General features: G+C 44.1%; 1 protein-coding gene across 1 annotated transcript in view; it reads right to left on the bottom strand.

Annotated features, from left to right (window-relative positions):
• The window catches only part of DISC1 (DISC1 scaffold protein), a 188,439-nt gene extending 178,392 nt beyond the window's left edge, over positions 1-10,047 (bottom strand). The window contains exon 1 of the mRNA XM_050972620.1: positions 9,933-10,047. Coding sequence (XP_050828577.1) covers positions 9,933-10,008 — 76 coding nt within the window. The 5' untranslated portion in view covers positions 10,009-10,047. The remainder of the gene's footprint in view (positions 1-9,932) is intronic.
• Between the last annotated feature and the right edge of the window lie 4,389 nt (positions 10,048-14,436).

Raw genomic sequence — 14,436 nt, 5'->3', positions numbered from 1 at the left:
CAAGGAAAACACCCTTGTGAGAGCTTCTTTCCCCTGACTGTAAATCCCTGCTATTCATGTCTAGGAAATCAAGACAATTGCCTGTCACAATTTACTCTGACATTCTCCCTGGGCTAACACACATTAGCTAATAACACAGGCTACTCTTACTAACGCCTGTCTGTGCTGCTCAACAAAAGCTCAGACTTCTGCCAGAAGTTTAACATATTTCTGTCACATGCTGTTTGTGATTCACAGAAGTACTACTACCTAAGTACAAACACAGAATCTGCCACCTCTCACTGAATCTTACCTATCTGCTTTTATTACCAAAGTAAATGAAAGCACAGCAGTAATCCTCAAAGAAATTGCACCCCTATATGACATAGCTTGTTTCTTGGATGCCAGGGACTTGGCAGGATACTGCACTCAACACAAAAAGTCAGACCTCTCAAAAATATTCTCTGTCTTAAAAGAATAACCCAGTGAAGAATAACCCAGTTTTTCAGGTCAACATATTCCAGATCCATCTTAGCATTTTAAGTGGATAAAGAAGGTGCAGAATGTACCATATGGCATTAAACACACACACACCTGAACAGATCTGCTTCAGCAACAAAAAGCTTGGCAGAGGAAAACTTTGAGTGTCATTCGGATAGTTTTCCAGAATAAATACAGATTGTTAACTCATTACTTCCAATTCTAAAGCAGTATTATTTGCTTTAGAAAACCTGAATTCATAATCCAGGATCAGCAGGGTCCTGTGTGAGGTAGCTCATATTTGCATATCCCTTTCAGGTATATGGGATAGGTCCCTGTGTAATTAGGAATTTCTTATGCGTCTTTCAGGTTTACACACATAACTCCTGACAAGTACTGTTATTAAGAAGCAGCAGGCAGAGCTGCTGTAGCTTCCTTTCAAGGAAAGCAACAGAATTTCAGAGACATTTGATCTCATGAGTTCTGAGGTACAGCAGTAATCTGATGCATTTGCTTTGTGGTTGAAGCAGACCATGTGAGAAACTACACAACTTATGCCAGACAAAGCATGCCCAAGACAGAACAAAGGACTAACACAGGACTCCTGAAAGACAGCTAAGTATTTTCACTATCAGAATACACCTAAAGCTTTGTACCTTTAGAACTCCTGTCTTCATGGAAAAGGTTGGAGATTGAAAAGCAGCACTCAGAATTTTATCTTTATTTCATCTAAGCTATCAAACCTTAGAGTTGCAGGTCCCCTTGAGGCAGATACTGCAATAATGCTATTCTGTCAGGTGAATTTTTATTGGAAATCTCAAGTTAAACTCCTATTTTTCACCAGAAACACGAAGCAAATGCAAACATCGTATTTAGAGGACTCTTCGTTTATACTGACTTGCATCTATCTAAGTTTTGGTACTCTAAATCTAAAAAAGTCTGAGATCTGAGACTGGAAAATAGATTTATAAAATATCTGTGTCAAGCAAATCCACGAAGATAGTCTACAGACATAGTTAATTGACAGGCTCCTTTAACTACTGAGTGAAACAGTGCTACCTTTTTATGTTGGAAATCTTTTAAAATTTCCTCCTGACTAGGCAGAAAGGAAAACTTACAGTATTTTGGATGTACTTGCCATAGTTGCTCAACCTAGAAAGCATCCTCTGTCTCCAGCCCTCTGTGAGCAGGAACACCTTAAGCATGACTAGCCTTACAAAAACAAAGAGGTGACAACAAAACCATGAGAGATACGGAGAAGAATGAGATTTTCATTTCTGAGCAATGAAAGTGTCATAGTGCTTCACTGAACAAAAACATATGAAATGTCTTAAATTACCCTAAAGTCTGAGTCATAACCAAGGACTGAACCAGAGAAAGCCAGCAAGGCAGAACTAAGAACATCTTTAAGGTTAGAATGCCCTCTTTGGGTATAAAGACATACCTGCAGCAACAGTAAATCTCAGTAAGTACAGTGCTATTTTAGGCTGTCGGAAGGAAGCCAAATCAAAGAAGGCAAGTGTGCTACTCCAAGACTTCTAAAATGTTAGAAATTACTCTAATTACCCTCTTCTAGTAGCAAGGCTCTGAAGAGGCCACATAACAATAGTGAGGATGACAGCAATCCATCCGCAGCAGGGCAGAGGGGCAGGACAAGAAAGAGATGGGCATAACTAAAAGTAGGAAACTGGATACAAAGAAAACCTTTTTCACCCTGAGGGCAGCTGAGAAGCGAAGCAGCCTACCCAGAGAGGCTGTAGTATCTTTGGAGGTTTTCAAGGCCCAACAAGATAAAAGCTCGGAGCAATCTGACACAACCCCAGAGTCAGTGCTGCTTTCAGCAGGGAATTGGACCACAGATTATCTGAGGTTCCCTTGAACCCAAACTATCCTAACATACTTCTAAGATTTAAATACATGTCTCAGGATTTGCAGTATTTCACTAGTTAACTATACCCACAACAAAAGTTCAAGAGTTTGATCTGTGGAGATGCATCCAACCTTGCAAGAAAGCAACTTCTCTGATTTATAACTCCACAAAGGAGTCACTAGAAGTTAGCAAACAATAGTTCCATCACATCCTGGAAGCTGAAAACAGCTCACTTTCTAGAAACAAAATTCAGAATAAAGTTCAATACTAGAAATAAATAAGTTCTCAAACAGCATTTAACCATCCCTCACTCAGAGAGAGAGAGAAATTACAAGCTTCGGTGATGATCAGGGCCTTAAGCAAGACAGATACAGTAAAGCATAACAGCACAGGAACTCCAATTGTTCCACAGCAGCAGGCCTTTAGCAGTTAGCTGGCGATTAAATGATGCTCATGAGCATCACTTAAATGTCACTTTGATCTACTGCAGTTATTTCGCAAAATTTTTATTACTGAGGCTTTTTATTGGCTGTACAAACATTGGCAAGCATTTCTCTTTGCTGTATTAAAAATTATTTTGATACTTATTCCTAGGCTGCTTGCCAACTGGAAGACAAGATGGAGCCATCTGTGAGACTACAACTCTCTGAAGACACTTGCCTTTCAAAAACATAATCCCTTAAATGGTGCCAAGGGCATTACAACACAAAAAAACTAACATCACGTCTGAACAGCTGCAGCAAAACCTGCCTATCTCACAAATTTCCCAGCAAAGGGAGGGGAAGACCACTTCTGCCCAGGGAATACTGCCTGTACCCTATCCAGTCCATGAAGTCTGATTATGACATGAGCATGTAAAAAGTCACGCCTGAACACTCTGCCACACAGATGTATCAGACAGCCAAAACTATGCCAGAGATCTGATGTTATCTATAACTGAATTAAGTAGCAAACACAGCTATTTCTACATCTTCTCTTTCTTGGTTTAGTACAAGTTGGAGGGGGCTGGTCTCTTTCTTGTTCCACTTTTTAGCAATGCTGGTGCTCAAAATACGTACACAGGCTGCTACCCAGAATTCCTCATATCCTCTGCATTGTCTTCACCTGGTCTGCTGATTTTTATTATTATTTCTCCTGGCATTATTCCCTACTTGCCCCCTGCCTTGTAATCCTCCTTTTAAAAACTCCTCCTGTATTTTACATCATGATTTCCAAGCCATTAGAGATCAACTAACAGTTAGAACAATTACTCCTTAGAGACCTGCAGGAAAGACAGCAACCCCATGTACTTCTCATGGCATGCACTGAAGAGTCATGCTGGCCTCTCAGCATTAATAGCACAGCCAGTCTAAACTTGCAAGGGTCACACTTAATGCCCAGGCTTCCAACCTCCAACTGTGCTATGCCTAGGCAAAGCACATGAAGCAGTGACACAAGAAGTGTGTGTGCATCCAGATTCAGGAGAAAAGTCTGGACTCTCACACCAAGAAACTCAGTGCCAGGCCAAACTCACCGGAAACACAGCAGAACAGCTGCTACACACCATCCTTGCTACTCGTAACAAAGATAAATTATTTTAAAATAATATAAAATTAACTCAGAAAGTGAATGACATGAAGATGCACTGTCTACTTAGCCCAAAGATGGAAAACCTTACTAACCTCACTTTAAAAGATAAACACAAGGCCTTGAAGTACAACAGGACAAGCCAGTTGGTTTCACAATGGGCAATCAGAAGTCTTATGGATTATTCTTCCCAAAACAACAAGGCTGGTTTTTACCTGCCAGTCCTACCTCACATAGGAAAAGACAGTAACAAATCTACATCTACTCAAGGTGAGCAGAAAGCACCTCCTTGGCTAACATGAAATAGATCCTAACTTGATCCTGGAACAGATGATCCCATGGAAAATTGTGTCAGTGGCAAAAGCTGGCACCATAGTAGGAAAATTCTCAATTAACTAAAAGAACAAATACCTTACTGCTAGTGCTGACTGCATACAAAAAAAAGAGAAGTCGAAGCTGATCTTTTCTTAGCTTACAGCAACTCGAGACCCCCTGGCAAAAGCGGATTTTGCCCCAGTCTTCATTCCCACAGGAAGCAGACATCCAGTTCTGACGGACTGCTCAGAGGAAACCATGAACTGGAGCAGCTCTTCTCTCCCAGCCAAGTCTGTACAAGTCCCCAGCAGCCACAAGTGTGGGAACACTACAGCAGCTCTCTCACCATGACCGTGTTCAGGCTCTCCAGGGGAAAGGGAAACACAGTAACTGTAGATTATTAACTGCTTCGGGAGCAAAACCACACAGAGGATCAGCAGCTCTGGTTATGCACCCCAGGCAACAGTAATCAGATCCTTCTTAAACCATTTCAGTGAGGGTCTCCTCAAGATTTTCACTGTTCTGAGCAAATTAAAATGGCATGCTCTCCTAAACAAGGATTCTGGCAGGACAGGAGCAAAGTTTCAGCATGGTGCCCTGCTAAAACAGCGCTGTCCCACTGCAGTGGCAGCACAGCCCGGGACCATCCAAGAGCACCTCATGCTGAGACCCCACATCACTGTTGAAGCACAGATATCAGCACCATACCTACACTGCTCCCACCATAGACACAGCAACCAAAAGGATGTTGACAGCAAGGAAATCTTACGACAGCAATGTAAAATATCTCCAAACTCTGCAGCTGTGTGTCACACCCCCCCGAGACTGGGGTGCCCATGGCTCTCCAGGAGCAGAGCAGGGAATGCAACACAGCCACAGCTGGGCCTGAGCTATTAATGCAAATACTGATGGGTTAATGCACTACTCATTCAATGGGAAAAGTCAAGCCCCAGCAAACAGCTGTGCTGCCCATTTCCTTCCATCACTGCGATCTCCACGGGCCATTAGCAACAGGAAGCACCTGAAACAGACCAGCACCATGAAATTCAATCTCATTCCTGCCTCAGTAACCATCTTTGTCCAAAATCGTAACAGAGAATTCGTACCTCAATTTACCACCCTGAACAGGCTCAGGGATGTTCCTTTCTTTGAACCTCATGGTGTTTCCCTGAGGTAGAATATTTATATGTGGAGGAAGGGGAACAACCAAACACAAGAATTAGATAGCCATAACAAAAAGGAAAAGCCTGTGGCTATGAGCATTTGGCCTTGCAAGTAGTCTCCCCCAGCACCACTCCAAGTGCCTGCACATCTGCAGTAATGATAACCCATAAGACTGAGCTGCTATCTCAGTGGGAAGAATGCTTACCACCAGCACAGAAACAAAATACTTGAAGTATCCCACTAAAACAGCAAGAAAGCATTTTACTATAGTGAAAAAACTATTCTTCTCCTTCCCACGCTCTCTGGAGAGTTGATGGCTTCCCAAAAACCAAACAAAAAGATGTTAAAAATTGTTTCCTTTATTGCTTAAAGCATATTTTTCAGACCAGTCTGATGATTTTCAACATCATCAGACTGGTGATTTAAACTCAAGTTGCTGTCAGATAGATGAGCTGAGCTAGGGACTGTGGTGCTCAACCCCATTAAGCAATAAAGTTGTGAAGCCATTGACAAACTTCATTATCTACAGACACATTCAAAACATCACTATTATCTGATCCTGATTTTCCATTAGTATTATTATTCACCATGAAGCAGGGTCTTGAAAAGTTACACCAGAGCCACATGCCTCACCTTACACAGATCTGGTGACTTGCAAAACGACTCAGAAAACGGTATCTAATGGTATTAACTCCCAGTTCCTGCCTCTCTCACAGATACTAACCTTTTCATTTTATTTAGTTTTACAATACTCACTATCAACCTCTGGACTTTTCACTCCACAGGTTGCCTTAAAGTCTCCCTACTAAGAGATTTTCCTCTGTAATGGTTTCCTGCCCCACTGATCTCCCAGCCCAGCGAAGGAAAACTTTCAACAAGAGCACATTAAACCCCTCCAAACAACCAACTCTTCAGCCATTGCAGAGAACAGAGAAAGGTCACATATGCCACATCCATTCTGCTCCTTATTTCAAGGAGCCACTTTTCCCACACAGCTCTTTCCCAAGGAGATTTTATAATCTAAGCATACATACAGTGAGTTTAACAAACTTTTGCTCAGTTGTAGTTCTGACTTGGTTGCTCTTTCATTCAATCCATAAACACAGGTAGTGCATACAACTTTAGAGGAGCTAACTAAGCAGTACTAAGAAAACATATTTTCCACTTTCCATCCCTTATTCCAAGTACACAGCTGTTTATGTAGTAAATATTTACTATTCAGGGTAAAGTCTAATTTAGTTTGTTTTTTTTTTACACTTGTCAGTGTTACAAACAAACATAGTGACAGAGGGCAAAAAGAGCAGGGTAACAAGACAATTTACCCTGACTCTGGCGTGACACAACTAAGAGACCTATTTGTAAGGCAGCAAGAGAGGAAGGGAGGAGGTGGTGGGAAAAATCAGAAAGCACCATTGATCATACTCATTAGACAGCTGGGTCCCAATTAGAAATATATCACACAGAGATAATAAGAGGTGCTCTGGAAGGAAGCTTGGCTGTGAGATGAAGGAGGGTCTGAAACACAGCAAGCAGCATTTTACAGTATGTACAAAGGGGAGGCAGAATCCAAATTCTGCAAGTCCCAAAGGAATCACACCGAACAAAGAAACCCTACTTCAGGCAAGCACATGATCTCACCCCTCTGCCTGCAGACTTCAGATTACTCATTAAGCCACTTCACATTCTCAGCATCACTAAATAGGGAAGTAACTCCGTGTCAACAGCTAATTCAATTTCCATACAGAAATCTCATGTTTAGCAAACAAAGTATATCCATAGTGGATCCCAGCTTCCACAGCATCAGTAGCTTGCAGGCTTGATATTTCTCCCTGAAAGCATTTTTCAGGTGAGCTCTTAATGGAGTCCACACCTATATGGTAAAGGAGAAGAAAAAAGGAAATTACATGGTGTGTTAAATAGTTAACACGACACAGAATTAAGGAAACACCTTCAAAAAAGGATACTACCATGCTTAAAATAGGAACAGCAGCCTTTGTTCAGTGCCAGAGGGCCAAGTTTTCCCTTGTGTGACTGCTGGTTTACAAAGGGCGCATTCATTCCGAATACATCAGGGTTTTGCAGCAGTTTTCCTTCGAGAATATTGAATAGTATTACAACACACCCTGGGTTCAATCCTAATCTAAGTGACTTGGTATGAAAGGGCTGCTTTCTGGAAAGAGACACAAGATGCTAAGGATGAACTTGGAAATCACTATGGCAACTCTGCAGGTCTCTTCCCGTTCACCTTGGAGGCCAGTACTCCAAAGGAGGTAAGAAAAGCCCTTTCCACAGGAATCATTCATAAGCAATATGGCCAAAAGCAGGAAAGGTCACAGCCTGTCTCTGCTCAATTGGGAAGAGGGGTTTGCTCAAGGAAACAAGGCTAAAATGGGAAAAGAAAAAATCATAACTCCCGAGGAGCGCCCGTGAGACGTCCCACACTCGAGTAAATCACACTTGAAAGGTCAGCTGGTTCAGAAGCTGTCAAAGGCCCCAGCCACGGCAAGCAAAAAAAGTCTAACCAAGTGTGCCTAATTTGTGAACAAAGTCAGAATTAACCTTTAGGGTTTTTGCTTTTGTCAGTACAAAACATTGTTTGCAGTGCTTTCTGTCCTCCTGTTCATCACAATTAATTTATCCTGATGCTAATAAATCCTCTTTTCTTCATGAACCCACTACAATTCCACCAGAAGCAGCTTAGGCCCAAAGTTTTGACTTCCCTTTAATGAAGGGAACAAAGGATGATTTATCTAAATTTAAAGAGGGAGGAAGCCAGTGGCAATACAATACTTGCCTCTGACTGTATTTAGAGTGCTGCTGCACTGTAATCTTCAGTGCCATGTATGAGAACGTGCCATTTCTGGAGCCCCATCTCAAAGAAAGCTAGAAAGAAAAATGATAATTCTGATAATATCAAGCACTGGGAAGAAAAAAAAGGCATATTGGATATGGTCCTAATCTCAAGTATACAAAACACTGCACATAAACATTTGGTGGTTCTTGTACATTTCCTTCAACTTCCCATGATCCCAATATTTTAAGTAACCACAAATCTCTACACTCAACCTTTTTTTTTCTTTTAAATCAAATATTTATTTTAAACACTCCTACTTTGCAGTTTCATAAGGGCCTAGAAGCCCTATGAACAGGGCTTCAACTGGAAAACCATTGTCAATGCCTTCCCAGAATGAACCACAACAATTTCAACTTTAGCAATGAGATGGGGGATCATACAACATCACTTCAGTATTTAAACACTAAGAAAAGTTTTAATAAGTAGAACTTTTCCCATTTTCAGGAGTTACTGTAAAGCCAATAGCAAACTAGCAAGTAAATGAACCAATAGGAAAGGACAAAACAAGAGATAATGCATCCCAGGGGACTTCACCCATTTCTTTGAAAACCTTCATTACTTCAAATTAGCAGCAGCACTTGCTGCTACACCTTCTGCAGCATACTTTGTGAAAGCCTTTATTATAAAAGCACTTCACTTCCGAACTCTTAGAATGCTAGCATAATTAATTCAAAAGCATAGCAACAAGTTATTCAAGCAGTGTACACAAAGATTAATGTGGATTACCAAAACAGGAATGAGCCGTTTTCTATTAAACTGTTGGCAAGGATGACTGAAGTGTTTGCAGGAAGTCTTGGTGGACTCATGGAGCTGGGAGAACCACGTATCCCAAACAACCCAAAAGACAGCAGACACACCTAGTGAGAAATACACCTTTCTTTCCCAGTTGTCCTGAGAAAGGTGAAGTGTTCTTTTCCAGAATTTCCTTGTGGCTCCAGCCTTTTCAGACCAACTAATTGCCGCTGCTCTAAGAGAAAAGGAGAGCAGTTCATCCGCACTAGAGATCATGGTCTTGTAAGATTCTTTTATTTATAAAAGCATATACACAGAGTGTCCACTAAGGCAGTTTTCTTACTTAAGCCAGGACGGGAGAGATAACGTAGGTGACTTTTCTAAGAGCACCATTGCTTCCCTCTTTGCAGTTGGTTATTTAAAAAATAAACAAACAAACCATACCAAATAAACCATTAATATCTTCACTATAACTGCGCCCACACGGGATGAAGCAAAATCAAAGCATCTCATTTTTTGAGTTAAAAAATTATAGCTACGTTATCTCAAAGTCGCAAGACCCTATCTTAGACTGCATTAACGGCGAAATAAATGCCATCATCACCAGGGGCTTAAATTTTTTTTTAAAAAACTAAAAAAACTTTAAAAATCCTAAAACTTTCGGACTGTGAAATGAAAGATCCGGGTGGAGTTTTCCGTCACTAAAAAGAAGAAAAAAAAAAAAAAAAAACAAAACCAAAAGCCTCAACTATATGCTCCCCGTACTCAAAGCGACTCCCAAGCGCTGCCGCTGCTCCCAGCCCGAGGGCAGCATCCAGCCGAGTGGAGCCGCCCGGCCCCTCCAGCGGGGAGCAGCGCTGCCGGCCCCGGCCCCGCCGGGGGTGCCCCACGCCCCGGGGCTCCCGCGGAGCTCTCCGGGCGGGCACCCTCCGCCTCCTCCCTTCCTCCCCGCGGTGCCCCGGCCCCGCTCACCTGGGCCCGCCGCGTCCCCGCCGCCGCCGCGGCGCCGCCTGTCGGTACCGCCCGGCCGGGGCTGCGGCCGCCACATCCCGCCAGACCCCGGCCCCAGCCCCGGGCCCGGCCCGCAGCCGGCGGAAAGCGGCCCTGGCCCGGCCACTCCCCGCCGGGGGCGGGCTCCAGGCAGCTCCGCCGCCCCGGGGAAGGAGAGGGCGGCGGGCGGGACCGGCTCTGGCTGCGGAGGATGGTGCGGTGCGACCGGCCCAGCCCAGGGAGCCCGGGCTCTCCAGGCTCCCGCCCGCGCAGCCGTCCCAGGCTGTGCAGGCTCTGTTCCCGCAGATCTGCGGCGTTAAGTTGGGCGGGAGAGGAAACAGGGAATCACAGAATCGGTCCGATTGGAAAGGACCACAGCGGTCCAAGCTCCCTGCTCAAGCAGGGTCATCTTAGAGCACATGGCACGGAATTGTGTCCAGATGGTTCTCGAGTATCTCCAGTGAGGGAGACTCCACAGCGTCTTCGCACAATCTGTTCTCTGCTCACAGAGTAAAGTTCTTCCTCATATTCAGGTGGAATTTCCTGTGCATTGGTTTCTGCCCTTTGCCTTTTGTCCTCTTGGCACCCTCCCTTCAGATACTTAGAAACATGGATAATTTTCCCTCTCAGTTGTCTCTCTTGAGGCTGAAGAGGTCCAGCTCCCTCAGCCTCTCCTCACAGGGGAGATGCTGCAGTCTCTTAATCATCCCTGTATCCCTCCACTGGACCTGCTCCAGGAGCTCCATGTTTCTCTTGTACTAAGGAGCCCAGAACTGGACACAGCACTCCGGACATGCCTCACCAGGGTTCCTTAGATGGGCAGGATACCTCTCTAAGGGTATTGCCACCGTTACCTGCTGGCAATGCTCTTCCTGATGGATCCCAGAGTTCCATCAGTCTTCTTGTCCACATGGGTGTGGGCATGGCTCAAGGACAGCTTTCTGTCTACCAAGACCTTCAGGTCCTTCTCCACAGAGTTGCTTTCCATCAGCTCAGCCCCTGAGCCATACCTTGGGTTGTTCATCCTGGTGAAGGACACAACCTGTGCTACCCATACAGATATATGTCCTCCACCTCACAGGTCCCAGCACAATAACAAGTATATATACCAAACATACTCTTGGAAAACATTTTCTTTTCGGGTTTAGCCATACTGGGCATTGCTTGGTCTCAGAGCCATCGTGTGACTGTTTGTGAGTCCTACTCTGGCACTGCTTTGCATGTCAGATAGTCACTGAATTTAGCAAGACGTGTACAGCTGTAATGGAATTCATTGGCTTCAAGTAGCCATAAACATCTTGGAAGCAGGACTTCAAGGGATGCTTAGAAAGTTTGCAGATGATACAAAATTGGGAGGAGCTGTCAACTCTGCAGAGAGACCTTGACAAATCAGAGGGCCAGGCAATCACCAACCATATGAAGTTCAACCAGGGAAAGTGCTGGACTCTGCACCTGGGCTGGGGCAACCCCAGATGTATGGACAGACTGGGGAATGAGATGCTGGAGATCAGTGCCATGGAAAGAGACCTGGAGGTCCTGGTCAGTGGCAAGCTGAACACGAGCCAGCAGTGCCCTGGCAGCCAGCAGGGCCAGCCCTGGCCTGGGGGACATCAGGCACAGCATCACCAGCCAGGCAAGGGACGGGATTGTCCTGCTCTGCTCTGCTCTGCACTGGGGCAGCCTCACCTCGAGTCTTGTGTGAGTGCTGGGCACTACAATAAATGAATGATATAAAGCACTTAGAGAGTATCCAGAGGAGGGCAATGAAGATGGTGAAGGTCCTTGAGGGGAAGGTGTATGAGGAGTGGCTGAGGACACTTGGTCTGTTCAGCCTGCAGAAGAGGAGGCTGAGGGGAGACCTCATTTCATCTACAGCTTCCTTGTGAGGGGAAGAGGAGGGCAGGCACTGATCTCTTCTCTGTGGTGACAGTGACAGGACCTGAGGGAATAGTTTGAAGTTGTGTCGGGAGGTTTAGGCTGAATATTAGGAAAAGATTCTTCACCCAGAGAGGACACTGGAACAGTCTCCCCAGGGTAGTGGTCACAGCACCAGCCTGACAGAATTCAAGAAGCATTTGGACAATACTCTGAGGGACATGGTGTGATTCTCAGGACTGTCCTGTGCAGAGCCAGGAGCTGGATTTGATGATCTTTGTGGGTCCCTTCCAACTCAGAATATTTTGTGATACTGTGAATTTTATGTATGTATTTTCATTGCTTTTGTATGGCTATGGATATCTTTATGTCACAGAGTTTTTCATTTTGTTGAAAGGTACTATCTTTTATATATTTGTATGTGGTTTTGTTGGTATAGAGGCAATTTTCTTCATAGTAGCTTATTTAGGACTCTGTTTTATGTTTGTGGCCAGAATCAGAGATGTTTTAGCTGGGCAGTGCTTACACTGCTTCTTGAAGTGCCCTGCCAGTGAGCAGGCTGAGGTATACAAGAAGCTGAGAAGGGACACAGCTGGGACAGCCTGACCTAAACAACCCAAGGGATATTCCAAACCATATGTCTACATGATGTCATGCCCAACAGTAATGGTTGGGAGAAGGAGGAGGAAGAGAGGATGTTCAAATTTGTGGCATTTTTCTTCCAAATTCACTGTTATGCATGATGGAGCCTTGCTTTCCTGGGGATGACTGAATGCCTGCCTGCCCATGGGAAGTGGTGAACGAGTTCCTTGTTACATATCATTGGAACAACATGAATTTCTGCTAAAATCCCCTTTCTTGTTTTTAGGTAGTTTTAGTCCTCCACCATTTTCAGTGTATCTTCTCCTCCCTAGTTAACACGTACATCATTTTTGCTATCCCTAGTATTTCTCTAGTGACAGTTTTATTTCTATTTTTACTCATAATTACAAGCTTTATATGAGCTTATGAGTGCCCACTGAAAAAAAGCTTTTATTAACTTTGCTAAAGTTAAACCTGCTTCACTCATAAATCATCATATCCACTATATTAATCATGTACATGAAATCAGTGTTTTCCAGATGACCTCCATCCATCCTAGTCTTCAAGAATGCTCCTTTCTTCTCAAATGCAGGAAATGCAATTGTAAGTTAAATACACCATCCTGTGCACAAGGAAGTTTTCACAACATTCAGAAAAGTTACTAAAAAAAGCTAGACTTTATCCAACAACTGTCATATTACTAATTTTCTCTGGTTTCAATCCCTTTACTATGAAATACAGGACATGCTAAGAGAGTTTTGACCTCCTGCTCCAGTCTGTGCCCTTCCTGACTTGAGAGAGAAGACAGCAAGCAGCTGTGCCTCACATGCCAAAAATAGCCACACATCCTTCTTCTTCCTTCAGCCTTGCTGCAGTGCATCTGATTCAAGTGATGTCAGTGCTGGCTCCCATCAATCAGACAGAAATTGGTTCTAAAAGGGCAGCTCTATGGGTGCAGACAAAGGGCCCATCTACCACAGCCTTGCCCCCAGCTCAAAGCCAGGGCAGCTCCCTCAGCAAGAGCAGGAACAAGGCAGCAGCCACATTTCCCCTTTGGACTGTGCCACCCTCCTCTGCCCATGTGTGCTCAGGTTTCTCAGCTCGGTGAGGTTTGGTGAGTCAGTAGCCTGCCATGGTTCTCAGGCTCTCCAAGGGCTTGCCCAGCCCCACCTTGAGCCTGCTGCAGCTTTTGGCCCACACATCATCCTCGGGTGAGGGGCTGCCCAGGTCTCACCTGCTGCACAAGGCACCAGCTCTTCCTCTGAGCCTGGCTATGGCTCCCTGCCTTTGTGAGCTCCTGGATTTTTCTGCATGATAAAACATATTTTTCCCAATGTGTCTGTGCCTCTGATGATTTCATGTGTTAACTCATAATGTAGTCCATTTTCCAAATTGTGCACTGCTAAACTAATCAAACTGACCTAGTACACATCCTCTCTCTAATTTTTTTCTATTTCTGCTTTCTGGGATGAGGGGACTAAGTAAGTGTTCAGGTTTGCTATGGATTTTGCAGTGGCATCTTCATGTTTCCTGTTCTGTTCTGTGTTCCTTTGCAAATGGTCTGTAACATCTGATTGAGTGCAACCACACGCTTAACTGATGTTTTCTGATATGTAACTTGTGCCAAGTTTCCTTCTCAGTGCCTGTGATCATTTCAGAGCTTTTCATCTTACATGAGAGGCTGGGAATTTTTTTTTCCTGGTAGGTGCTGATTCAATTCACACAGTGAATTTCATCTGTGGTTTGATTGCCCAGTTATTCAATCTCACAAGGTCCTTCTGCAGTTCTTTGCAGCCAGCTCTTGTTCCTGCTAACTCAGGTAATTCAGTAACAGCAGCAGACTTGTTCCAGCTGCTTATATGGTGAACAGGAGGAGTTCAAGAGACACTGGTCAATACAAAGCTGCCAAAAGGTACATGGTCTCAAAGCAAATATTTAAAAGAAGCAGGGCGTGATATGTACTCAGGAAAAAAAACCCTGCTAGTGAGTTCTTTGCATTTGTTCTGAATCTACTGGTAGATTTTAAAGT

The sequence above is a fragment of the Serinus canaria genome, chromosome 3, assembly GCF_022539315.1.
Source record: "Serinus canaria isolate serCan28SL12 chromosome 3, serCan2020, whole genome shotgun sequence".
Classification (NCBI taxonomy): domain Eukaryota; kingdom Metazoa; phylum Chordata; class Aves; order Passeriformes; family Fringillidae; genus Serinus; species Serinus canaria.
Note: the sequence above shows the minus strand (reverse complement) of the source record. Positions and strands in the feature narration are given on the sequence as shown.